This window comes from Sapajus apella, unplaced genomic scaffold (genome assembly GCF_009761245.1).
Source record: "Sapajus apella isolate SASKATOON/1434 unplaced genomic scaffold, GSC_monkey_1.0 scaffold144, whole genome shotgun sequence".
Classification (NCBI taxonomy): domain Eukaryota; kingdom Metazoa; phylum Chordata; class Mammalia; order Primates; family Cebidae; genus Sapajus; species Sapajus apella.
Window position 1 is genome coordinate 2,073,535 of NW_022437084.1, and position 26,376 is coordinate 2,099,910.

At 50.9% G+C, this 26,376-nt stretch overlaps 1 protein-coding gene across 3 annotated transcripts; it reads left to right on the forward strand.

Annotated features, from left to right (window-relative positions):
- The first annotated feature begins 973 nt into the window (after nt 1-973).
- Nucleotides 974-25,438, forward strand: NAPSA (napsin A aspartic peptidase). 3 transcript variants are annotated; one of them, XM_032264447.1, is made up of 10 exons: nt 974-1,225; nt 13,928-13,969; nt 20,683-20,824; nt 20,909-21,032; nt 21,218-21,336; nt 21,648-21,847; nt 23,740-23,862; nt 23,955-24,099; nt 24,830-24,928; nt 25,134-25,438. In XM_032264447.1, the coding sequence occupies exons 1-10, from the start codon at nt 1,185-1,187 to the stop codon at nt 25,359-25,361; spliced, it is 1,263 nt and encodes a 420-aa protein (XP_032120338.1). In that variant the 5' UTR covers nt 974-1,184; the 3' UTR covers nt 25,362-25,438. The 3 variants fall into 3 exon arrangements, with proteins under 3 accessions (XP_032120338.1, XP_032120339.1, XP_032120341.1); XM_032264450.1 differs by lacking the exons at nt 13,928-13,969; nt 20,683-20,824; nt 20,909-21,032; nt 21,218-21,336 and adding exons at nt 4,298-4,439; nt 4,518-4,641; nt 4,830-4,948; nt 5,322-5,444 and having other exon boundaries at nt 1,002-1,264; nt 21,771-21,847; nt 25,134-25,434; XM_032264448.1 differs by lacking the exons at nt 13,928-13,969; nt 20,683-20,824; nt 20,909-21,032; ... (4 more) ...; nt 24,830-24,928; nt 25,134-25,438 and adding exons at nt 4,298-4,439; nt 4,518-4,641; nt 4,830-4,948; ... (3 more) ...; nt 7,700-7,798; nt 8,034-8,339 and having other exon boundaries at nt 989-1,264.
- The last annotated feature ends 938 nt before the right edge of the window (nt 25,439-26,376 follow it).

A 26,376-nucleotide genomic window follows, 5' to 3' on the forward strand; every position in this document is an offset into this window, starting at 1 on the left:
TAGTGTTGTTTATTTATCAGCTTAAAACAATGAGTTATACGATAGTATTTGCAAGCCTCATGGTAACTTCAAATCAAAAAACCTAATGGATAGAAAACAAAAAATAAAAAGCAAGAAATTAAATCATACCACCAGAGAAAATCACCTTCACTAAAAGAAGACAGGGAGGAAGGAGAGAAGAAAGAGCATACCACAAAACAACCAAAACAATAACAAAATGGAAGGAGGAAGACCTTGTCAATAACACTGAATATAAATGAACTGAACTTTCCAATAAAAAGATATAGAGTGGTTAGGCTGGGCGAGGTGGCTAATCCCAGCACTTTGGGAGGCTGAGGCAGGCGGATTTCCTGACTGGGAGGCCGAGGTGGGGGAACTGCCTAAGCCCAGGAGTTTAGGACCAGCCTGGGCAACGTGGTAAAACCCTGTCTCTATAAAAAATACAAAAAAATTACCAGGGCAGGGTGGTGCATGCCTGCAGCTTGTGGGCTGCAGCTGCAGTGAGCCAAGATGGCACCACTGCACTCCAGCCTGTGTGACAGGGGGAGACACTTTTTCCAAAATACAGACATTGACATAGATATATAGCTAGATAGAGATGTATACACAGATACAGATGCCATAGATACAGATAGTGGGTGAATGGATAAGAAAACAAGACCCAAGGATCTGTTGTCTACAACACACTTCACCTACAAATAAAACAGTAAGAGTCTGGGTCCTGAATGCTGGCATCCCCACTTCATGAGGGAGGGCAGGTGTCTAATCATTTCCTTTCTCCCTTACCCCAGGCCCCTCACAGGTCCCTGCTGATCTCTCCCACTAGGCCAAAGAAACACTTGTGGTTAATAAGTCTCAGAAGAGTTATGTGAAAGTTAAAAGGAAAACTGACAGCAACTAAAAGATGGAGGGCGGGAGGTGGTCACAGTGGAGGAGACCCCACCACACTGCCACCCAAGCAGGGAGTGGGAGCACCAGGGTTGCAGGATGCTACTTCTGCCAACCCTCCAAAAATACTTCACACAAATCTTCCAAAAACACCCTTGTCCCAGTGCGTCACCTGCTGACAGATTTCATGTCCTGGTCTCCTTCTAATCCTGGAGGTGGGGCATGAACAGGGCGGAGTCACAGGGGAAAGAAAACGAGGCCCCAGGACACCTGGGCTCACACCCAGGTCCCCAGCGATGTCTCCACCACCGCTGCCGCTCCTCCTGCTGCTGCTGCCTCTGCTGAATGCAGAGCCGGCCGGGGCCACCCTGATCCGGTATGGTGACCCCATCTACCACCCCAAACCTGGGAGGGATTCTCTGCCTTTTGCTCTTTAAGTCTAGGACTCCGAGTTCAGTGATTCCCAGACTTGGCACCCAGGATCCCTAGTGTTTCTTTCTTAGCTTCCCAGATCTCTAAACCAGGCTGCTGCCCCTAAGGACTCCACTCTGACATCTCTTAAGACCAGGGTCCTTTTTTTTTTTTGAGACAGAGTCTCACTCTGAAGTGCAGTGGCACCATCTCAGCTCACTGCAACCTCTGCCTCCCGGGTTCAAGTGATTCTCCTGCCTCAACTTCCCAAATAGCTGGGATTACAGGCTCACGCCACCACACCCAGCTGATTTTTGTATTTTTAGTAGAGATGGGGTTTCATCATGTTGGCCAGGCCACTCTTGAACTCCTGACCTTGTGATCCACCCACCTTGGCCTCCCAAAATGCTGGGATTACATGTATGAGCCACTGTGCCTGGCCAACCAGAACCCTTTTATTTGAGACGGAGTCTCACTCTGTCACCAGGCTGGAGTGCAGTGGCACGATCTTGGCTCACTGAAACCTCTGCCTCTCGGGTTCAAGTGATTCTCCTGCCTCAGCCTCCCAAGTAACTGGGACTACAGGTGTGTGCCACCACACCAGCTAATTTTTGTATTTTTATTACAGACGAGGCTTTGCCATGCTGGTCAGGCTGGTCTCGAACTCTTGACCTTATGATCCATCCGCCTCAGCCTCCCAAAGTGCTGAGATTACAGGCGTGAGCCACCGCACTTATCCAGGTTTTTGAGAGGTCTCTGCAGACTCCACTATAGCTGTGATGACTAGGTACTGCGGTTTCCAGACATGTGATACACTCCCTCCATCTTAGAGACCTGGATATGTGACATTTAAACTGAGACTCCCCACATTCACACCCATTAAACTGTTTGGTCTGAAGAATCATGTTTTGGGGCCAGAGCAGTGGCTCACACCTGTAACCCAGCACTTTGGAAGGCCAAGTTGGGAAGATCATTTGAGGCTAAGAGTTTTAAGAGAAGCCTGGGCAACATGGCCAGACCCCCATCTCTACAAAAAATACAAAAATTAGCTCAGTGTGGTGGTGCATGCCCATGGTCCCAGCTACTCCAGAGGCTGAGGGAGGAGGACTGCTTGAGCCCAGGAGTTTGAGGGGCAGTGAGCTATAGAATTCCGCTACTGCACTCCAGGCTGGGCAACAGGGTGACACCTTGTCTAAAACAACAACAAAAAAAGCTGGGCTTAGTGGCTCATGCCTGTAATCCCAACACTTTGGGAGGCCAAGGTGGGCAGATCACCTGAGGTTGGGAGTTTGAGACTAGCCTGACCAATATGGTGAAACCCCGTCTCTACTAAAAATACAAAAATTAGCTGGGTATGGTGGCAGGCGCCTGTAATCCCAGCTCCTGGAGGCTGAGGCAGGAGAATCACTTGAACCCAGGAGGCGGAGGTTGCAGTGATCCTACATCACACCACTGCACTCCAGCCTGGGCAGCAAGAGCTAAACTCCATCTCAAAAAAAAAAGTGGTGGTGTGTCTATAATCTCAGCTACTCCAGAGGCTGAGGTGGGAGCATCGCTTTTGAGCCCTGGAGATCAAGGCTACGTGAGCCCTGATTGCACTGCTGCACTCCAGTCTGGGTGACAGAGGGAGACCCCATTTCAAATATAAGGTTTATAAAAAGAAAAAGAAATACAATTTTGGAGACCTCATGCAAGAAGTCCTCCCACTACCTGACCTCTGATGCTGCCCCCAATCTCTCCCTTTTTAAAAACTCCCCTCTTCTCCTCATGCCCTGGAACTCTTGGTGGGGGAGGGGTGTACACTTCCAGGAAGTTTTCCCCGCTTCACATTCTTGTGCCTCTCAAAGACTGACTTGTGGGGGGTGGGGGGAAAGGTGTGAGTGAGGGGACAACTGCTTCAAGGGGTGACTAAAAGCAGGAACAAAGATATTACTGCACACGATGCTTGTTAACCTGCTTTTTGAACCTAATGTATCCTGGCCACTTTCTAAGTCAATGCAAAGAAAAGTGAGTCTCCAAATGTTGTATCAACAGCATCATCATGACCTGGGAACTTGTTAGAAATCCAAATTCTTGGGCCTCATCCCAGACCTACTTAAACAGAAACTAAGATAGCTGAATTTGAATTGCCCAAGTCAAGGGTTACAAACACTCACTTAAGGGCCAAATCCAGTGTGCCACCTGCTTTTGCAAATACAGTTTAAGGGAGCCCAGGCAGGGCACGTTGGCTCTCCTCTGTAATCTCAGCACTTCGGGAGATTGAGGCCAGGAGTTTGAGATCAGCATGGGCAACCCAGACAGACAATTAAGATTTGATGCTGGCTGGGCGCAGTGGCTCACGGCTGGAGTCACAGCACTTTGGGAAGCTGAGGTGGGCGGATCATGAGGTCAGGAGTTCGAGACCAGCCTGGCCATCATAGTGAAACCCCATCTCTACTAAAAACACAAAAATTAGCCAGGCATGATGGCAGGTGCCTGTAATCCCAGCTGCTTGGGAGGCTGAGGCAGGAGAACTGCTTGAGCCTGGAGGTGGAGGTTGCAGTGAACGAAGATTGCGCCACTGCACTCCAGTCTGGGCAACAGAGCAAGATTCCATCTCAAAACAAAAAAGATTTGATGCTTACATTTTTCTCCCCAGGGGTGGGGAAAATAGTCCCCAACATCATGAACTGAGGCATGCAGAGGCCACCATCCAGGGGCTTTTGCAAAGTTTTATGCTAGGGTCTCGAGAAAGCTTTGAGAATGTCAATTCCCTGGGAATGGCTTATTTTAAGGGGTTTGGCCATGGAAAGGTCTTTGGGAAGGTGTTTGGGGATATCTGGCGTCATGGCATCTTTGCTAGGGTTTCCTGCAGGTGGTTATTGAAGGGTTTCTGGTACTGACCCCTGTTGTGGCACCTCGGAGATGCTGAACTTGTCACAATGTCCTGCTTGGGTAAGTCTATTATAGAGGGTCTCCAGGAAGGGCAGCTTCCTGTCAATATCCTCTTTCCCTGCAGCATCCGTCTTCGCCGAGTCCAACCTGAACGCAGGACCCTGAACCTACTGAGGGGTTGGGGAGAACCGGCAAAGCTCCCCAAGTTGGGGGCCCCATCCCCTGGGGACAAGCCCACCTTCGTGCCTCTCTCTAACTACAGGGATGTGAGTCACAGCCCCCACGGCCCTCACCCCTGTGCCCTCGAGCCAAACACTTCATTTACTCTACTCTTTTGCCATCAGGTCCAGTATTTTGGGGAAATTGGGCTGGGAATGCCTCCACAAAACTTCACTGTCGTCTTTGACACCGGCTCCTCCAACCTCTGGGTCCCGTCCAGGAGATGCCACTTCTTCAGTGTGCCCTGCTGTGAGCTTCTATGAGGAAGAATAAGGCTGAATGGGGGTGAAGGGAGAAGGCGGGGCTGGTCATCAGCTTCTCAGAGGTTTTTCAGGAACTGTTCTTTTATAATGCCCTCACACGTCAGAAAGTCAAAGGAGAAGGAGGCATTGGGGAGATTTCCTCCCCCAGTGACACCTTTCTGACCTCTAACCTAGGGTTACACCACCGGTTTGATCCCAAAGCCTCCAGCTCCTTCCAGCCCAATGGGACCAAGTTTGCCATTCAATATGGATCTGGGCGGGTAGATGGAATCCTGAGTGAGGACAAGCTGACTGTGAGTGACCTCTGACTTTCAGAAGTCTTGAGCCTGGGAGAACCCCACTGTCTAAGATCATCTGGCTCAGGGAGGGGCTTGAGGAGGAAGAGCTTCCCAAGCCAATGGATGGGGCTTTGCAAGTGGGGAATGAAGGGATGGGGCTTTACAAGGATGGCGAGGGGCTTCCTCGGTGAAGAGGTGGGGCTTCTCAGGCAGAGGAAGGAGCTTCCTGGGTGAAGGGGTGGGGCTTCTCAAGAGGCAAAGTTTCCTAGGAAGCTGAGGCTTGCATCCAGGTGTTCCCAGACCTAGGATTCATACCTTGGTTTGGAAGATCTCAAAGACATGTATTGTCCTCCCAAAAGTAACTGATCACATCTCAATCTACCCCTAGATTGGTGGAATCAAGGGTGCATCAGTGATTTTCGGGGAGGCTCTCTGGGAGCCCAGCCTGGTCTTCACTTTTGCCCATTTTGATGGGATATTGGGCCTCGGTTTTCCCATTCTGGCTGTGGAAGGAGTTCGCCCCCCGCTGGATGTACTGGTGGAGCAGGGGCTACTGGATAAGCCTGTCTTCTCCTTTTACTTTAACAGGTACTGGGGAGGGTGCACCTACCTATGAGTCCTGTCCCCAAGAAGGAAGTGAGGCTTCCTTCAGGAAGTGACTTACTCCATAAAGGAAGTCCCACGCTTCACTCAGGAAGTCACTGATCCAATGCAGGAAGTCTCACTCTCAGAGTCACCCACTTACACTCTCCATTGAGGAATTCAGCCATCTAATACAGGAAGTTGCATCCTCCATGCAGGAAGTCACCTACCCTATAAAGCAACACCTCAACTCTATTAGAAGTCCCAGAGCTTACGTGACAACTTAAGACATAATAGGTCAGGCGCAGTGGCTCATGCCTGTAATGCCAGCACTTTGGGAGGCGGACGTAGGGGTGGATCATGAGGTCAGGAGTTTAAGACCAGCCTGGCCAAAATGGTGAAACCCTGTCCCTACTAAAAATACAAAAATTAGCCGGGCGTGGCGGCACACACCTGTAGTCCCAGCTGCTCAGGAGGCTGAGGCAGGAGAATCGCTTGAACCCAGGAGGTAGAGGTTGCAGTGAGCTGAGATCACACCACTGCACTCCAGCCTGAGTGTCAGAGTGAAACTTCATCTCAAAACAAAACAAAAACCAAAATACTAAAGAAAGTCACCATCAGTTCAAAATGTTCCATGCTTTAGAATCAAACCAGGAAATTCCATGCCCCTTATAAAGACAGCTCAAATCCCATTTGAGAACACTGACCAGAAGTCAGGAATTGCCCGATTAAATCCAGGAAGCCCTACTCACCTGCTATGAAGTTCAATGTTATGCTCAGAAGTCCCACCCAACATCCAAGAAGTTTCCAAGAAGGCTCCACTTTCCCTCCCAGAGGCCCATCATACACAGGCAGGAAATCCTGTGCCCATTCAGTCACCCTGACATTCGCCCCCGTCTAGCAGTGCTACCTACCACTTAGTAGCTCCTGCTCTCCCCCGCCTTCCAGGAAGTCTCCATCCCCGTTCCCATCACTCTCAACCAACTCAGGAAGTCTAACACCTCTCTAGATACCACAACAGGCAATTCAGAAATTCTCTCCTCCTACCCAGGAAGCCACCCCACCCCTGCACAAGTTACACCTTCAAGAGCCAATTCCGAGACTCCACTGCTCTACGTGGTTACTATGATACTCAGCTCAGAAAACTCCCCCAAAACTCTACCTTCCACAGCCAAATGAAGAAATCTCCTCTTCACTTCAGGAAGTCCCCAACAGCCTAAAGTTCTAACTTCCATCAAGAAAAGCACCATGCTTTTCTTGCCTGGCTTCCAGTCCCAACAACTAGGTCCTTCCTGCATCCCACTAACCTGCTAGAACCCCAGAAACAACCCAGCTGGTGGGAAGTTCCATCCCTGGCCATACCTAGAGCTGGCAGGGGGAGGGCCAGTGATGCTGACGTCTACACTGTCCACACTCTACCCCTGCAGGGACCCCGAAAAACCTGATGGAGGAGAGCTGGTCCTGGGGGGCTCAGACCCGGCACACTACATCCCACCCCTTACCTTCCTGCCAGTCACAGTCCCCGCCTACTGGCAGATCCACATGGAGCGGTGAGGGACTTGGTCTGTCTCCTGGGTGTGGAGCTGGAGGCTGAGGGACTGGACTCCTAGAAGTCTGCCTCTAATGACTGCCTCCTTCCCCCTCAGTGTGAAGGTGGGCTCAGGGCTGACTCTCTGTGCCCAGGGCTGTGCTGCCATCCTGGATACAGGAACGTCCCTTATCACAGGACCCACTGAGGAGATCCAGGCCCTGAATGCAGCCATTGGGGGATTTCCCCTGCTGGCTGGGGAGGTGAGGTCCAGTCTCTGGTGGGTATGGGCTGGGGAGGCTGATGGCAGGCTGACAGTGAACATCAAAAAGCCTGAGAGTGGGAGGCAGGTATTTAAGGGGTATTCCAGGGCAGCGGGCACTGGACTTCATGACAGATAGTCTGGAGGGTGGTGAGAGGAATTGAGGACACTTTCCAAGCATCTACGGGTGACTTTGTGGACGGCAGTGAAGTGGAGGGAGATGACAATGCAGGTTTGCTTGGGACTGGAGAAGCCTAGGCCTCAAGGCCTCTGCACACAGGGCGTTGAATACCCAGGTGCTCAATGCGGAAATTACCCTACGGCACTGGGGGCCACGGGAGGGACTGAGCAGAGCAGGAATCTCTCATCTTCACTAGTTCCTCTTCTCCCCCAGTACATCATCCTGTGCTCCGAAATCCCAAAGCTCCCCGCAGTCTCCTTCCTTCTTGGGGGGGTCTGGTTTAACCTCACGGCCCAGGATTACGTCATCCAGGTAGGTGGCCGTCACCATGACGCCAGAAGGACGTAATATGACGGTTTGAGAGGGTAGAGCTGAGAGACGTCCCCAGGACGGGAAGGGACCACAGAAATATTTCTTGTCCCTGTGATGGCAGTTTGTTGGCGAATACAAAGCGCCCGAGGGTGGTGGTGGGGGGAAAGCCCGGGGTCCCAGGGAAATGGCCGTCCCTGTGGCCGCGACACCCAGTTGCTGTCCTGTCGCCTTGCAGACTACTCGAAATGGCGTCCGCCTCTGCTTGTCGGGGTTCCAGGCCTTGGACGTCCCTCCGCCTGCAGGGCCCTTCTGGATCCTCGGCGACGTCTTCTTGGGGACCTACGTGGCCGTCTTCGACCGCGGGGACCGGAAGAGCAGCGCCAGGGTGGGCCTGGCGCGTGCTCACACTGGCGCAGCTGACCTGGGACGAGGCGAGACCGCGCAGGCGCAGTTCCCTGGGTGACGCCAAGTAAAGCGCATGCGCAGCGGGTGGGTGGAGGTACCGCTACCCACTAAAAATCAACGATTTCCATCCAGCGAACCTGCCTGGGTTGCTTCTTTTCAGAGAGTGCTTTAAAAAAAAGAGAGAAATTATCCCAGCACTTTGGGAGGCCGAGGCGGGTGGATCACGAGGTCAAGAGATCGAGACCATCCTGGTCAACATGGTGAAACCCCGTCTCTACTAAAACTACAAAAAATTAGCTGGGCATGGTGGTGCGTGCCTGTAATCCCAGCTACTCAGGAGGCTGAGGCAGGAGAATTGCCTGAACCCAGGAGGCGGAGGTTGCGGTGAGCATGCCATTGCACTCCAGCCTGGGTAACATGAGTGAAACTCCGTCTCAAAAAAAAAAAAAAAAAAAAAAAAAAGAGAGAAATTTGTGGCCGGGCACAGTGGTTCACGGTGCTCCCAGCACTTTGCGAAGCCGAGGCTGGTGGATCACCTTTGGTCAGGAGTTCGAGACCAACCTGGCCAACATGGTGAAACTCCCGTCTCTACTAAAAAAAATTAGCTGGGTGCGGTGGCGCGCGCCTGTTATCCCAGCTACCCCGGAAACTGAGGCAGGAGAATCCCTTGAACCCAGGAGGCGGAGGTAGCAGTGAACAGAGACTGCGCCATTGCACTCCAGCCGTGCAACAAGAACAAAACTCCGTCTCAAAAACAAATAAATAAAGAGAAAGCTTTGTGCCTGTACACACGGAGTTGAGGAAGAGAGGGAGGAGAAGGGCACTACCCTTTTTCTCCAGGGTGCACCCTGGTGAGGGGTTTTGTACTACGAGTCCCATGAAACCCCTCGCCTACTCTGCCTTTCGTCAAAGGCTCCCGACGCCGCGGAGCATCACGGTCGTTGTAGTCCACGCCGTGGTCACGCCCTGACGGGGGCGGGCCCATCCACGACATGCGTGGGAGGCGACAGGTCGCGACAGCAGCGACAGGTGGTAGTGGGGGAGGTGGCTAATTGGTAAGGGTTTACTAGTTCCTGTTAAGGGGCGTGGATACCATTCCCTCGGACCTCATCTCGTGTTTCTTCTCTCTCTCCGTATTCCGAGACCCCTGGGGAGCTCGGAGACCCCGAGTTGGGGAAGCGGTGCTGCCTCTCCCGCGGCGTTGACGTCATTCTCCCTCCTCAGCCTCTTGCTGCCCAGAGATAATGGGTTAGAAAAGATGATCGGTGGAAAACTCCGGCAATCCTTTATCTAATCGCATCCTGAGTCTTCTAGAAGAACTGTGTTGGGCGATTCAGAGGACCCGAAAAGAGTCAGGCCTGAGCCTCATCTCGAGACTGTGCTGTTCTAATGGTGGAGGCCGACCTGGTCACAACCCCCTGACAGAGAAGATAGGGGCAGATCCAGGTCCCACTGGCCGGGCCGTGTTAGGCAGGAGATCTCCCAGTAAGCTCCGGCAGGGGAGTCAGGGAGGTAGCCTCTGTTCTGCTCCTTTTCCCGTGGGGTGCAGAGAGCGAGCAAGTCGGAATTCTAGGCGGTGGGAACCGCTAGGGCGGAAGCAGGGAAGCTGGAAAGAGCCTGGTGTTCCAGGAGCCCAGCTCCAGAAATAGGGGTGGCAGCTGGGGAATCTTGGCCGGGAAAACAGGCCCACAGCACCACCGTGTGGCCAAGTGGGAATTTGCAGGCGCGGCCTCTCAGAAACTACTTCCCAGCGCTTGGGTAAAGTTGGATGGGGTGCTGCGGGCGGAAAGCGTGGGGGGCAAGTTGAAGGGGCCCAGACCGAGTGCTCTGACTAGAAAACAAAGGGGGAGCGGTGACAGTTATCACAGAGACACTGTCCGCTGTTTCAGAAAAACTCCCCAGAGCACCGAGTGCACAAAGTGGCTCTTTACTATTTATTATTAGTATTATTATTTTATTGTTATTATTATTGAGACAAGGGCTCACCGCAGCCTCTCCCTCCTGGGTTCAAGCGATTCTCCTGCCTCAGCCTCCCAAGTAGCTGGGATTACAGAGGTGCCCACCACGCCTGGTTAATTTTTGTATAATTTTAGTAGGGATGGGGTTTCTCCATGTTGGTCAGGCTAGTCTCGGCTGGCAGAGGTGGGTTTTGCCGTGTTGCCTGATTCACCATGTGCCAGGCTCTGTCTTGGGTGCTGGGGACACAATGGAGAATTAAACAGATGAAGATCTTTGCCCTCATAGGAAATAGACTCAAATGGGGAAACAGGCATTAAGACAGCAAGTAAATTATCAACTGTGGGCTGAAGAGTGGCCCCCAAAAGATATTCACACCTCAATCCCTGGGGCTGTGAATACTACCTTATGTGAGAAATGTGAGGATTTAGCAGATGTGATCAAGTGAAGGAGTTTGAGAACAGAGATTATTCTGGATCATCCACATGGACCCTAAGTGTCATCACAAGGGTCCTCATAAGAGGGAGGCCAAGGGAGATCGATTCAGAAGAAGTTCGTATGAAGACAGAAGCAGCAAGACACCAGGACGCTGGCTTTGAAGAGGGAAGAAGGAGCCCCTATGGACCTCCTCTAGAAGCTGGGGAAGGCAAGGACATAGATTCTCCTCTAGAACCTCCTGACAGGACACAGCACTGCAAACATGGCAGTTTCAGCACTGAAATCATTCTGGACTTCTGACTTCCATCATTGTAGGACAGTGAATGTGTGATTGATTGACGTTGTTGCCCAGGCTGGAGTGCAGTGGCACAATCATGCCTCAATACAACCTCAAACTCCCAGGCCCAAGCAATCTTCCTGCCTCAGCCCCCCAAGTACCTGGGACCACAGGCATGCACGGCTACACCCAGATAATTAAAAAAAAACTTTTTTGTGTGGGAGGGGGGCGGGCGCAGTGGCTCATGCTGTAATCCCTGCACTTTGGGAGGTCAAGGCGGCTGGATCACAAGGTCAGGAGTTTGAGAGCAGCCTGGCCAATATTGTGAAACACTGTGTCTACTAAAAATACAGAAATGAGCCGGGCGTGGTGGCTCAAGCCTGTAATCCCAGCACTTTGGGAGGCTGAGGCGGGTGGATCATGAGGTCAAGAGATTGAGACCATCCTGGTCAACATGGTGAAACCCCGTCTCTACTAATAAGAAATACAAAAAATTAGCTGGGCATGGTGGTGCGTGCCTGTAATCCCAGTTACTGAGGAGGTTGAGGCAGGAGAATTGCCTGAACCCAGGAGGCGGAGGTTGCGGTGAGCCGAGATCGCGCCGTTGCACTTCAGCCTGGGTAACAAGAGTGAAACTCCGTCTCAAAAAAAAAAAAAAAAAAAAAAAACAGAAATGAGCTGGGCACGGTGGCGCGTGCCTGTAGTCCTAGCTACTCAGGAGGCTGAGGCAGGAGAATTGCTTGAACCTGGGAGTCGGAGGTTGCAGTGAACCCAGATCACACCACTGCACTCCAGCCTGGGCAACAAAGTGAGACTCTGTCTCAAAATATTATTATTATTTTTTTCTGCAGACAGAGTCTTTCTTTGTTGCCCAGGCTGGTCTCCAACTCCTGGGCTGAGGCAATCCACCTGCCTCAGCCTCCTGAAATGCTGGGATTACAGGCATGAAGCACCACCTGGCCTTTTCTTTATGAATTACCGAGCCTCAGGCATTCCTTTATCACAATGCAAAATGGACTAATACGGATGATATGGAACAGACACACAGAAAATATCTGTAAGGACTGTGACGGTTAATAGAGTGTCAACTTGATTGGATTGAAGGATACAAAGTATTGATCCTGGGTCCGTCCTGAGGGTGTTGCCCAAAGAGTTTAACATTCGAGGAGGGGAACATCGAAAACTGGGGCCTTTTGGGGGTGGGGGGCAAGTAGGGGGAGAGCATTAGGACAAATACCTAATGGATGTGGGGGTTAAAACCTAATGACAGGATGATGGGTGCAGCAAACCACGGTACGTGTTTACCTACATAGCAAACCTGCGCATTCTGCACGTGTGTCCCAGAACTTAAAGTAAAATAAAATAAACAAAAAATGTGAGTCAGTGGGCTGGAAAAGGGAGACCCACCCTTAATCTGGGTGGGCACCATCTAATCAGGTGCCATCACGGCCAGAATATAAACAGGCAGAAAAATGTGAAAAGAGAGACTGGCTTAGCTTCCCAGCTTACGTCCTTCTCCCGTGCTGATGCTTCCTGCCCTCGAACATCACACTCCAAGTTCTTCAGTTTTCGAACTTGGACTGGCTCTCCTTGCTCCTCCCTGTGCAGATGACCTATTGTGGTACCTTTGTGATCATGTGAGTTAACACTTAATAAACACCCTTTATGTATATATCTATTCCATTAGTTCTGTCCCTCTAGAGAACCCTAATACAAGGGCATTACTGCATGTTACATTGAAAAGGGGAAGCAATCTATGTAGAGAATCCGTTCTGGAAGTAGTGTTACATTTGTATTCTGAAATACTATGTAGCTGTTTAAAAGCATGGGTGTGTGTAGTACAGGCACTGAAGAATACTGTTGTCTGTAACTTATTTTGAAATCAAGAACATGAGATGGGCTAAGGAATGAAGAGAACAGGGATTCTCAACCTTGACACTATTGACATTTGGGAACCAGATTACGACTTTATTTTTGGCTCCATCACTCAGGCTGGAGTGCAGTGGCACACTCCCTGCTAACTGCATCCGCAGCCTTCTGGGTTCAAGCAATCCTCCCAGCTCAGCCTACAGAGTAGCTGAGACCACAGGTGCATGCCACCATGCCTGGCTAAGTTTTACTTTTGTTTTGTTTTGTATTTTTGAGATAACGTTTCTCGGCATGTTGCTCAGGCTGGAGTGCAGTGGCATGATCTCAGCATACTGCAACCTCTGCCTCCCAGATTCAAGCGTTTCTCCTGCCTCAGCCTCCTCCCAGCAGCTGGGATTACAGGCACGCACCACCACACCCAGTTAATTTTTGTATTTTTGTAGAGATGGAGTTTCACCATGTTGGCCAGGCTGCTCTTGAACTACAGACCTCAGGTGATCCACCCACCTTGACCTCCCAAAGTGCTAGGATTACAGGCGTGAGCCACTGCACCCGGCCTCAAGCAGCATCAAGAAAGACATCGAATGTAAATGGACTAAACTCTTGAATAAAAAGATATAGAATGGATAGATGGATGAAAAAACAAGACTCAATGTTCTGTTGCTTACAAGAAATATACTTCACCTATAAATAAAATAATAAGAGTCTGGGTCCTGAGACTCAGGCAGTCCCACTTCACGTGGGAAGGCAGGCTTATCATCAGTTCCTCTCTCCCTTCCCAGGCCCTTCACAAACACCTGCTGTCCCACTTGGCCAAGGAAACACTTGTGGTTAACGAGTCTCAGAAAAGTGATGTGAAAGTGAGAAGTAAAAGTGACAGAGGCTAAAGGATGGGGGGTGGGAGGCAGTCCCTGCAGAAGAGACTCCCCCACCTCCAAAGGAGGGAGTGAGGAGCACCCAGGCCACAGGATACAACTCTGGCTGACACTACACAAACACTCTGCACAAATCTTTAAAAACACCCTTGTCCCCGTGTGTCACCTGCTGAAGGATCTTGGGTCCTGATCACCTCCTAAACCTGGAGGTGGGGCATGAGCAGGGCGGAGTCACAGGGGAAAGGAAACTAGGGTGCCTGGGTCCACACCTAGGTCTGCAGCGATGTCTCCACCACCGCTGCTGCTGCTGCCTCTGCTGAACGTGGAGCCTGCTGAGGCCACACTGATCCGGTATGGTGACTGCATTTGCCACCCCCAAACCTGGGAGGGATTCTCTGCCCTTTGTCCTTTAAGTCTGGGGCTCCTGGTTCAGTGGTTCCCAAACCTGGCACCCAGGACCTTTGACTCTTCTTTCTTGGCATCCCAGGTCTCTAGAGCGGGCTCTCACCCGAGGGCTCCACTCTGACATCTCTTAAGATCAGAGTTCCCAGGCCGGGCGCGGTGGCTCAAGCCTGTAATCCCAGCACTTTGGGAGGCCGAGACGGGTGGATCACGAGGTCAAGAGATCGAGACCATCCTGGTCAACATGGTGAAACCCCGTCTCTACTAAAAATACAAAAACATTAGCTGGGCATGGTGGCGCGTGCCTGTAATCCCAGCTACTCAGGAGGCTGAGGCAGGAGAATTGCCTGAACCCAGGAGGCGGAGGTTGCGGTGAGCCGAGATCGCGCCATTGCACTCCAGCCTGGGTAACAAGAGTAAAGCTCCGTCTCAAAAAAAAAAAAAAAACAAACGATCAGAGTTCCCTTTTAAAATGTTTTTTTGTTTGTTTGTTTTTTTTTTTTGAGACAGAGTCTCGCTCTGTCACCCAGGTGGGAGTGCAATAGCGCAATCTCAGCTCACTGCAGCCTCCGCCTCCCAGGTTTACACAGGTCTCTGCCTCAGCCTCCTGAGTAGCTGGCATGACAGCCAATTTTTTGTATTTTTGGTAGAGATGGGGTATCACCATCTTGGCCAGGCTGGTCTTGAACTCCTGACCTCATGATCCACCCGAATCAGCCTCTGAGAATGCTGGGATTACAAGTGTGAGCCACTGCACCTGGCTTTAAAACAATTCTTTTTTTTTTTTTTTTTTTTTTGGACAGAGCTTCACTCGTTACCCTGGCTGGGGGGCAATGGCGCGATCTCGGCTCACCGCAACCTCCGCCTCCTGGGTTCAGGCAATTCTCCTGCCTCAGCCTCCTGAGTAGCTGGGATTACAGGCACGCACCACCATGCCCAGCTAATTTTTTGTAGTTTTAGTAGAGACGGGGTTTCACCGTGTTGACCAGGATGGTCTCGATCTCTTGACCTCGTGATCCATCCGCCTCGGCCTCCCAAAGTGCTGGGATTACAGGCTTGAGCCACCGCGCCCGGCCTGGATATGTTGTTTGGAAGGCCTGTGTAGATCCCACTCTGAGCTCTGATGTTCGGGTATGGGGGTCACCAGACATGGGACACATTCCCTCCATCTTGGAGACCACGGCATGTGATATTTAAACTAAGACTCCCCTACATTCACACCCTCCAAATTGTTTAGGCCTCAAGAAGCCTATTTTTTGTCTGGCGGATCACAAGTTCGGGAGATAGAGACCATCTTGGCTAACACAGTGAAACCCTGTCTCTACTAAAAAGTACAAAAATTAGCTGGGCATGGTGGCACAAACCTATAATCCCAGCTACTCAGGAGGCTGGGGCAGGAGAATTGCTTGAACCTGGGAAGTGGAGGTTGCAGAGAGCTGAGATCACACCACTGCACTCCAGCCTGGGTGACAGAGTGAGACTCCCCCTCGAAAAAAAATAAGAGATTTGAATTTGAATTAGCCCTCTGAGTCTGGGCTTGGCAAACGGTGAGCCTGCAGGTCAAATCCTGCCTGCTATTTCCCTTTTACAGATAAGCTCAAGGGAACCTAGGCCAGATGTAGTGGCTCAAGCCTGTAACCCCAACACTTCCAGAGACTGAGGCAGGAGGATTGCTTGGGGCCAAGAATTTGAGACCAGCCTAGGCAACTTAGCAAGAACCTATCTCTACTAAAAATGAAAAAAAATTAGCTGGATATGGTGGCACATGCCTGTGGTCCCAGCTACTTGGCAGGCTGAGGCAAGACGATCTTTTTTTTTTTTTTTTTAACGTTGTCTTGCTCTGTTGCCCGGGCTGGAGTGCAGTGGCGCGGTCTCAGCTCATTGCAACCTCTGCCTCACAGGTTGAAGCAATTCTCCAGCCTCAAGAGAATCCGCCTCCTGAGTAGCTGGGATTACAGGCACGCGCCACCACACCTGGCTAATTTCTTATATTTTCATTTGAGACGGGGTTTCACCATGTTGGCCAGGCTGGTGTCGAACTCCTGGCCTCGTGATCTGCCCCACCTCAGCCTCCCAAAGTGCGGGATTACAAGTGTGAGCCACTGTGCCTGCCCCTTTAAGACAATCTCTGAGCTCAGGAGTCTTAGACTGCAGTAAGCCACGATCGTGCCTTTGCTCTCCAGCCTGGGCAACAGAGTGACACCCTGTCTCTAAAAAAACCAGAGTCAGCATACTCACTCATTTCCGTATTGTCTGTCCTCTGTGGCTGCTTTCACGCTATCTTGACAGAGTTGAGTAGTTACACAGACTGTGAGGCCTGCAAAACCTCTACACAAAGATTTGCCCAACACCACTGCTGTAGGTGATTCTGAGTCATGCTAAAGTTTGAGAATGACTGGAATAGAGAACTACTCCCTCCTTTTTTTTTTTTAGACGGAGTCTCACTCTGTCGCCAGGCTGGAGTACAGTGGCGTGATCTCAGCTCACTGCAAACCCCGCTTCCTGGAATCTTCTGCCTCAGCCTCTTGAGTAGCTGGGACTACAGACGCATGCCACCACGCCTGGCTAATTTTTATATTTTCAGTAGAGACGGAGTCTCACCATCTTGGCCAGGCTGGTCTCAAACTCCTGACATCGTAACCCCCCCACCTCAGCCTCCCAAAGTGCTGGGTTACAGGCATAAGCCACCATGCCTGGCAGCTACTTCCTCCTTAGTGGTCCAGTGGGATTCCATTCTATGTACATTCCAAAGCAGAACTCAGCTGTACCCATTCCTGGCCATTGTAACCGCCCAAATTTTTTTTTTTTTTTTTTTTTTTTTTTTTTTTTTTTGGCCTGCTGCCCAGGTGCAGCCAATTTATCAAGATAGGAAAATTGCAATAAAGAGCTTAATTCACGCAGAGCCATTGGCTGAACAGGAGACCAGGGTTTTATTATTACTCAAATCAGAGGTGGGCGTGGTGGCTCATACCTGTGATCCCAGCACTTTGGGAGGCCGAGGCAGGCAGATCACCTGAGGTCAGGAGTTTGAGACCAGCCTGGCCAACATGGTGAAACTAAAAATACAAAAATGAGCCTGGCATGGTGGTGGGCACCTGTAATCCCAGCTATCTGGGAGGCTGAGGCAGGAGAATCACTTGAACCCAGGGGGTGGAGGCTGCAGTGAGTCAGGATCACGCCACTGCACTCCAGCCTGGACGACAGAGAAAGCCTCTGCCCAAAAAAAAAAAAAAAAAAAAAAAAACAACAAAAAACCAGTACATATTCTCAGTTCTTTGTCAGTCTGAGTGGTGAAACAAGGTTTCTCACTCCTGCCATTTGTATTTCTCTGGTGACTCTTGATGACATCTTTCCATGTATTTAGAACTTATTTGTACTTCGTTTGCACATTCTGTCCTTTATTTTCCTAATGACTGTCAAGAACTGTGACGTGAGTTTGCCATAGCTCCATGGCTGCTCTGCTCATAGAAGACCCGAGACTCCCAAGTCAGGGACGAAGGGCAGTTTATTACCCCCAGCAATAGCAGTAGCAAGAGTATTAGTATTTGTGCCAGTTTTTCTTTCTTCTTCTCCTTTTCTTTTTTTTTTTTTTTTGGTTTCTTTTTTGAGACAGGGTCTTGCTCTGTTGCTCAGGCCGGAGTGCAGTGGCATGATTATAACTCATTGTAACCTTGAATTCCTGGGCTCCCAAGTAGCTTGGACTACAGGCATGTGCCATCAGACCTGGCTAACTTCCTTATTCTTTGTAGAGACAGGGTCTCACTATGTTGTCCAGGCTGGTCTCAAGCAGTCCTCCCACCTCGGCCTCTCAAGGTGCTAGGATTACAGGCATGAGCTACCACACCTGGCCCCAGCCCCTTTTTCTAAGCCAGTTTCCACAGGGCGAAATGAAGAAGGCCAGATGACACCGACACATGCACTGCAGTGCACGATATTAATAGAACAACCCTGAGCATAGGGAGCTTAAATCTTTTATAATGCATCATAGGTCTGCCTTCCCTTTGTTCTAGAAGGAGACGCTTGCACGCGTGCTCTCTCTCTTTTTTCTGAGATGAAGTGTTGACCCGTCACCCAGGCTGGAGTGCAATGGCATGATGTTAGCTCACTGCAACCTCCGCCTCCCGGGTTCAAGCAATTCTCCTGCCTCAGCCTCCCGACTAGGTGGGATTACAGGCATGCACAACCACACCCAGCTAATTTTTTGTATTTTTAGTAGAGATGGGGTTTTACCATGCTGGCCAGCCTGGTCTTGAACTCCTGACCTCATGATCTGCCCACTTTGGCCTCCCACAGTGCTGGGATTACAGGTGTGAGACACCGCGCCTGGCCAGGAGACACAATCTCTCTTCCAAGACCATTCATTAAACAAAATCCTTCAAAAGACAAGTCTGGACAAAGGCAGTGAGTGCTCTGCAGTCACGTGAGAGACCCATGAAAAACTGTCTCCCAAGATCAGGTTGTTTATATAGTTATTTATTTATAGAAGCTCTTTGCATATTAGCAATATTAACTCTTGATATACAACTTATCAAATTATATAATTTCCCCCAGACTTTTCGTCCTTGCCTTTATTTACAGCTTTGTGTGTGTATGTAGAGGGGAAGTACAAAGGTTTAAAATTAGTTTAATTAATTAATTTTTTTTAGATACAGGGTCTTGCTTTGTTGCTTAGGCTGGAGTGCAGTGGCAAAATCATAGCTCACTGTAGCCTTGGACTCCTGGGCTCAACCAATCCTCCTGCTTCAGCCTTCCAAGAAGCTGGGACTGCAGGTGTGCACCACCATGCGTAGCTAAGTGTAAAACTTTTTTTCCTTTCTTTTTTTTTTTCTTTTGTAACAGAGTTGCACTCTTGTTACCCAGGCTGGAGGGCAGTGGTGTGATCTTGGCTCACTGCAACCTCCACCTCCGGGGTTCAAGCAATTCTCCTGCCTCAGCCTCCTGAGTAGCTGGGATTACAGGCATTTACCACCACACCGACTAATTTTTGTATTTTTAGTAGAGATGGGGTTTCACCATGTTGGCCAGGCTGGTCTCAAACTCCTGACCTCAGATGATCCACCCGCCTCAGCCTCCCAAAGTGCTGAGATTACAGGTGTGAGCCATCATGCCCAGCCTAATTGTTAAAACTTTTAATAGAGACGAAGGTCTTGATATGTGGGGTGCTGGGACTACAGGTGATAAATTATTTATTTATTTAGATACAATTGTTTATTTATTTAGATACGGGGTCTCACTCTGTTGCCAGAACAGAGTGCAGGGGCACGATCTCGGCTCACTCCAACCTCTGCTTCCCAGGCTCAAGACATTCTCGCATCTCATTCTCCTGAGTAGCTAGGATTAGCATGATGGCACATGCCTGGCTAATTTTTATATTTTTAGTAGAGAGGGGTTTTCACCATGTTGCCCAGGCTGGTCTTGAACTCCTGAGCTCAAGTGATCTGCCTGCTTTGGCCTCCCACAGTGCTGGGATTATAGGCATGAGCCATGGTGCCCAGCCAACAGGTGTCATTTCTGAGTCACATTTATTAATATTTTCCCCCACAATTTGTGACCCTGCCTTCATATTTAGAAAAGCTGTCCCCTTTCTAGAATTAAAACATTTTACTTGCTTTTATGCTTTTTTTTTTTGAGAAAGGGTTTTGCTCAGGTGGGAGTGCAGTGGCATGATCTCAGCTCACTGCAACCTCCACTTTCCAGGCTCAAATGATCCTCCCACCTCAGCCTCCCAAATAGCTGTGACTAAAGGCTCATGCCACTACACCCAGCTAATTTTTGTATTTTTTGTAGAGATGGGGTTTCCCCATGTTGTCCAGGCTGGTCTCAAACTCTCGGCTCAAGCAATCTGTTGCCCTGGTCTCCCAAAGTGCTCTTATAATTTTACTTTTCCCATTAAGTGTTTGATATCTCAGATGTATTTTAGTGTAAAGAGTGAAATTAGGATTTGATGCTTACATTTTTACCCCAAGGGTGGAGAAAGTAGTCTCCAACCTCATGAACTGAAGCATGCCGGGGCTACCATCATGGGGTTTTGCAAAGCTTAGGTTTTATGTTAGGGTCTTAGGAAAGCTTTGAGAATGTCAATTCCAGCTGGGTGAGGTGGCTGACACCTGTAATCCCAGCACTTTGGGAGGCCGAAGCAGGCGGATCATCTGAGGTTAGGAGTTCAAGACCAGCCTCACCAACATGGAGGAAACCCCATCTCTGAAAAAAATTCAAAATTAGCCAGGTGTGGTGGTGCATCCATGTAATCACAGCTACTTGGGAGGCTGAGGCAGGAGAATTGCTTGAATCCAGGATAACAAGAGCGAAACTCGATTTAAAAAAAAAAAAAAGAGAGAGAATGTCAAAAATAAATAAATAAATGAAAAAGAAACAAAAAAGAATGTCAATTCCCTGGGAATGGCTTATTTTAAGGACGTGGATACTGTTGAGAAGTTCTGTTTGGGATGGTTTGCTCCCTAAAGTCTTTGGGGATCTTTGGTAGGTAGGAAGGGTTTCGTGGCATCTTTGCTAGGTGGTTATTGCAGGGTTTTTGGTACTGACCCCACTTGTGGCGCCTCGGAGATGCTGAACTTGTCCTCATGTCCTGTTTGGGTAAGTCTGTTACAGAGGGTCTCCAGGAAGGCCAGCCTCCTAACTCTCAACATCTTCTTACCCTACAGCATCCCTCTTCGCCGAGTCCATCCCGGACGCAGGACCCTGAACCTACTGAGGGGATGGGGAAAACCGGCAAAACTCCCCAGGTTGGGGGCCCCATCCCCTGGGGACAAGCCAGGCTTCGTGCCTCTCTCCAAATTCCTAGATGTGAGTCACAGCCCCACACAGCCCCCACCCCAGTGCCCTCAAGTCAAACTCTTCATTGACTCCGTCTTCTCTTTTTTTCATCAGGCCCAGTATTTTGGGGAAATTGGACTTGGAACGCCTCCACAGAACTTCACTGTCACCTTTGACACCGGCTCCTCCAACCTCTGGGTCCCATCCAAGAGATGCCACTTATCCAGTGTGCCCTGCTGTGAGCTTCTATGCGAGAGAATAAGGCTGAATGGGGGTGAAGGGAGGAGGCAGGGCTGGACCTCAGCTTTCCACAGGTTTTTGAGAAACTGTTCTTTTCTGACACTCTCACAGGTCAGGTCAAAGGGGAAGAAGGCATTGGGAAGGCTCCCCTCCCCCAGTGACACCTCTCTGACTTCTGCCTAGGGTTCCACCACCGCTTCAATCCCAATGCCTCCAGCTCCTTCCAGCCCAATGGGACCAAGTTTGCCATTCAATATGGAACTGGGCGGGTAGATGGAATCCTGAGTGAGGACAAGCTGACTGTGAGTGACTTTTGACTCCAGGAAGCCTTGAGCCTGGGAGAACCCCATTGTCTAAGATCATCTGGCCTAGGGAGGGACTTGAGGTGGAGGGGCTTCCGGAGCAGATGGCTGGGGCTTCTCAAGGAAGGGGAGGAGTTCCTGGGTGAAGGGGTAGGAATTCTCTCAAGTCCAGAGGCAAAGCTTGCCAAGCGGGAGGGTTTGGGTCCAGATGTCTCCAGACCTGGAATTCATGCCTTGGTTTGAAAGACCTCAGGACATGTGGGTTATTGTCCTCCCAAAAGTAACTGACCCTAAATTCAATCTATTCCTAGATTGGTGGAATCAAGGGTGCATCAGTGATTTTTGGGGAAGCTCTGTGGGAATCCACCCTGGTCTTCACTGTGTCCCGCCCAGATGGGATATTGGGCCTCGGTTTTCCCATTCTGGCTGTGGAGGGAGTTCGGCCCCCGCTGGATGTACTGGTGGAGCAGGGGCTACTGGATAAGCCTGTCTTCTCCTTTTACCTCAACAGGTACTGGGAAGGGTGCACCTTTCTATGAGTCCTGTCCCCAAGAAGGAAGTGAGGCTTCCTTCAGGAAGTGTCTTATTCCATAGAGAAAGCCACAGTTTGGGAGCAGTGGCTCATGCCTGTAATCCCAGCACTTTGGGAGGCCGAGGCAGATAGACCACCTGAGGTCAGGAGTTCCAGACCAGCCTGGCCAACGTGGTGAAACCCCGTCTCTACTAAAGATACAAAAATTAGTCAGGTGTGGTGGCATGCACCTGTAATCCCAGCTACTCTGGAGGCTAAGGCAGGAGAATTGCTTAAATCTGGGAGGTGGAGGTTGCCGTGAGCCAAGATTGCACCACTGCTCTCCAGCCTGAGTGACAGAGAGTCTGTCTCAAAAAAAAAATTGCAACCTTCATTCAGGAAGTAGTCACCCAACTGAAGAAACATCTTAACCCTATTCATAAGTCCCAGAGCTTAAGTGACAATTTAAGATGTACTAAAGAAACTCACCATCGGTTCAATATACTGTTTCAAAATCAAACCAGAAGTTTTTTTTCTTTTTGAGAGGGTGTTTCACTCTGTCAACCAGGCTGGAGTGCAATGGTGTGGTCTCGGCTCACTGCAACCTCCCAAAATGCTGAGATTACAGGCGTGAACCACTGCGCCCGACCAAACTAGGAAATTCTATGTGCCACCAACCAAATACTCAGAAACCTTCTCTTCACTATAAAGAGAGCTCATATCCCATTTGAGAACACTGACCAGAAGTCAAGAATAGCCTGATTTAATTCAGCAAGCCCCACCCACCTGGGAGGAAGTTCAATCTTATGCTCAGAAGTCCCATCCACCATCCAAGAAGTCTTTACTTTCCTTCCCAGAGGGCCATCGCACACAGTCCTATGCCCACTGGGTTACTCTGACATCCAACCCATTCAAGAAGTCCCATCTAGCTCTTGGTAGATCTCACAAACTTATATCTTCCAGGAAGTTCCCATCCCCATTCCCATCATTCTCAGTCAGCACAGGAAGTCTAACACATCCTCTAGACAGTGTTAAATGCACACTCTGAATGAGGAGACCACCTAAACAGGCTTTGTGTGAGTAACATGGCTGTTTACCCACCCGGGTGTGGGCAGGTTGAGTCTGAAAAGAGAGTCAGCGGACGGCGGTGGGACAGGAGTTGGTTTTATAGGTTTGGGGTAGGCAGTGGAGAGTTACAGAAGTTACAGTTCAGGGCGGTTTTTGCAAGCCAGGAGGGGGTCGTAGGGTCTGGAGTCATGAGATTGACCAAAGTTGGTTACAAAGTCCAGGTGGAAATAAGCAACAATAGAAGAATATCTCAAAGTTAATTAGGCGTCGCAGGGGTTACTCATTCTTCCCCTTTTTGTGGTTTTCCAGTTACTTCAGACTTTCTAGTTCCAGGAACTCATCTGGAGTGTACGTGCAGGTCACAGAGGTTACCATGCCGTCCACGGCACAGTTGGCCTAAAAGACCTTACAGATACCACAACAGGCAATTCAGAAAGTCTCTCTGCCTTCCCAGGAAGCCACCCCACTCCTGCACAAGTCACATCTTCAAGAGCCGATTCTGAGACTTCTTCCCTGGTCTGCTTGGTTACTACAATATTCAGCTCAGGAAATTCCCCCAAAAGCTCTACCTTCCACAGCCAAGTGAAGTCTCTTCTCCACTTCAGGCAGTACCCATCATCCTAAAGTCCTAACTTCAATCAAGACAAGCACCATATCCCTTCATTTCTTGTTTCTAGTCTCAACATCTAGGCCCTGACTGTATTCCCCTCCCCAACCCAAAACCCCTAAACTGACACAATTGGCAGGAAGTCCCATCCCTGGCCATTGCTAGGGCTGGCAGGGGGAGGGCCAGTGACACTGACCTCTATGCTCTGCCCCTGCAGGGACCCTGAAGTGGCTGATGGAGGAGAGCTGGTCCTGGGGGGCTCAGACCCAGCACACTACATCCCACCCCTCACCTTCGTGCCAGTCACAGTCCCTGCCTACTGGCAGATCCACATGGAGCGGTGAGGGACTTAGTCTCCTGGGTCTGGAGCTAGAGGCTGGGGGCCTGGACTCCTAGGAGCCTGCCTCTAATGACTGCCTCCTCCCCTCTCAGTGTGAAGGTGGGCCCAGAGCTGACTCTCTGTGCCCGGGGCTGTGCTGCCATCCTGGATACAGGCACACCTGTCATCATAGGACCTGCTGAGGAGATCCGGGCCCTGCATAAAGCCATTGGGGGAATCCCCTTGCTGGCAGGGGAGGTGAGGTTACAGTCTCTGGTGGGTGTATCCTGGGGAAGATGATGGCAATTTGATGACGAACACTGGGGCCTAAGGGTGGGAAGCAGTTAGCTAGGGTGTATCCAGGACAGAGGGGACTGGGCTTCTTCTTCTTCTTCTTCTTTTTTTTTTTTTTTTTTTGAGACAGAGTTTTGCTCTTGTTGCACAGGCTGAAGTGCAATGGCATGATCTCGACTCACTGCAGCCTTTGCCTCCAGGGTTGAAGCGATTCTCCTGGCTCAGCCTCCCAAGTAGCTGGGATTACAGGTGCCCACCACCACGTCCAGCTAATTATTTTTGTATTTTTAGTAGAGACGGGTTTTCACCATGTCGGCCAGGCTGGCCTCGAACTCCTGACCTCAGGTGATCCACCCACCTTGGCCTCCCCAAGTGCTGGGATTACAGTCATGAGCCACTGCACCCAGCCAAAGGACTGGGCTTCTTAAGTGACATGCTGGAGAGTGGCAGGAAGAAGCAAAGGTACTTCCCAAGTGTCTATGCTGAGTGACTCAGTGGATGGTGAGGCAGAGGTGGGAGTGGGGGTGGGTGGAAGATGATAATGCAGTTTTGTTTGGGACTAGATGAGAGAAGCCCAGGCAACAGAGCTGTTCACACACGGTGCTGAATACCCAGGTGCTCCATATGCACATTACAGACAGGATTTGAGCAGTGCAGGAATCTCCCATCTTAACTTGTTCCTCTTCTTCCCCAGTACATCATCCGGTGCTCAGAAATCCCAAAGCTCCCCGCTGTCTCCCTCTTCCTTGGGGGGGTCTGGTTTAATCTCACCGCCCAGGATTACGTCATTCAGGTAGGTGTCCGTCACCATGACGCCACAGTGATGTAATATGACTGGGGTTGAGAGGGTGGAGCTGGGAGTTAGTCATCACTAGGACGGGAAGGGGCCACAGAATCATCTCTTGTCCCCGGGGTTGGGGACGGAGGGAGCACAGACTCCCAGGGAAATGGTGGTCCCTGCGGCCGCGACACCCAGTTGCCGCCTTGCCGCCTTGCAGTTTGTTCAGGGTGACTTCCGCTTCTGCTTGTCCGGCTTCCGGGGTTTGGACATCCCTTCGCCTCCTGGACCCATGTGGATCCTCGGCGACGTCTTCTTGGGGGCGTATGTGGCCGTCTTCGACCGCGGGGACATGAAAAGCGGCGCCCGAGTGGGCCTGGCGCGCGCGCGCACTCGCGGAGCTGACCTGCGAGGGGGACAGACAGCTCAGGCGCAGTTCCACGGGTGATACCCAGGCGTTGCGCATGCGCAGCGGGTAGCAACGCTAACGCTACTCAATAAAATCCAGTATTTCCATTGAACAAACCTGCCTAGGTTTCTTCTTATCCGAGCGTACTTTTTGAAGAGAAAACTTTGTGCATGTACCCACGGAGTTGAGGAAGAGAGGGAGGCAAAGGGTATCATCCCTTTTCTCCAGGGCGCACCTCGTTGAGGGGTCTTGTACTACGAGTCCCATGAAGCCCCTCGCCTACGCTGCCTTTCGTCAAAGGCTCCCGGCGCCGCGGAGCATCACGGTCGTTGTAGTCCACGCCGTGGCCACGCCCTAACGGGGGCGGGCGCAGCCACAACATGCGTGGGAGGCGACGGGTCGCGATGGCAGCGACAGGTGGCAGTGGGGGGGTGGATGTAATCGGTACGGGTTTACCAGTTCCTGTTCTAAGGGGCGGGGATAGCATTCCCTCGGACCTCATCTCCTGTTTCTCCTCTCTCCCTTGGGATTTAAGGACCCCGGGGTCCGCCATAAAGGCGGAGCTTGAAGCCCCTGGGTTGGGGGAGCGGTGCTGCCCCTCCTCCGGCGGTGATGTCACCCCCCCCTCCTCAGCCTCTTGCTGCCCAGAGCTGCCGGGGCTGGGTCACCCCTCCCCCTATCTCGAGTCCTGGATTCCCCCATCCCCGCCTCGCCTCGACTTGGGGTGAGTACGGGGTAGGGGGCGAAGGCTCAGGGTCCGGGGGCGGTAAGACAGCCCGAATCCTAGTTTTGGAGGCGGGAGACTTCGGATCCAGGGACCCAAAGATTATGGCGGAGAGATTCCCCTCGACTCTGAGCTTTTGGGGGCCAAGCTACTTGCAGCGTCTTGGGGGAGGAAGGATCGTAGGCAGGGCGTCCTCACATTTTCAGCCTTGGGGTCCGGAGACCAAGGCTCCGAATGGAACCGGCAGAGGAATAAGGAACGTGTCCTAGAAGTCAGGGAGGGGAAGGCTCTTCCCCACTTCCAGGGCCTGGGGGAGAGAGGGTTGTCAGG

Excerpts from the sequence above, each read along its gene's own strand:
- NAPSA (XM_032264447.1), top strand. The coding sequence starts at position 1,185 with ATGTCTCCACCACCGCTGCCGCTCCTCCTGCTGCTGCTGCC. Across the intron at positions 20,825-20,908 it reads CTCTCTCCAAATTCCTAGAT|GCCCAGTATTTTGGGGAAAT; the intron begins GTGAGTCACAGC and ends TTTTTTCATCAG. Across the intron at positions 21,337-21,647 it reads TGAGTGAGGACAAGCTGACT|ATTGGTGGAATCAAGGGTGC; the intron begins GTGAGTGACTTT and ends ATCTATTCCTAG.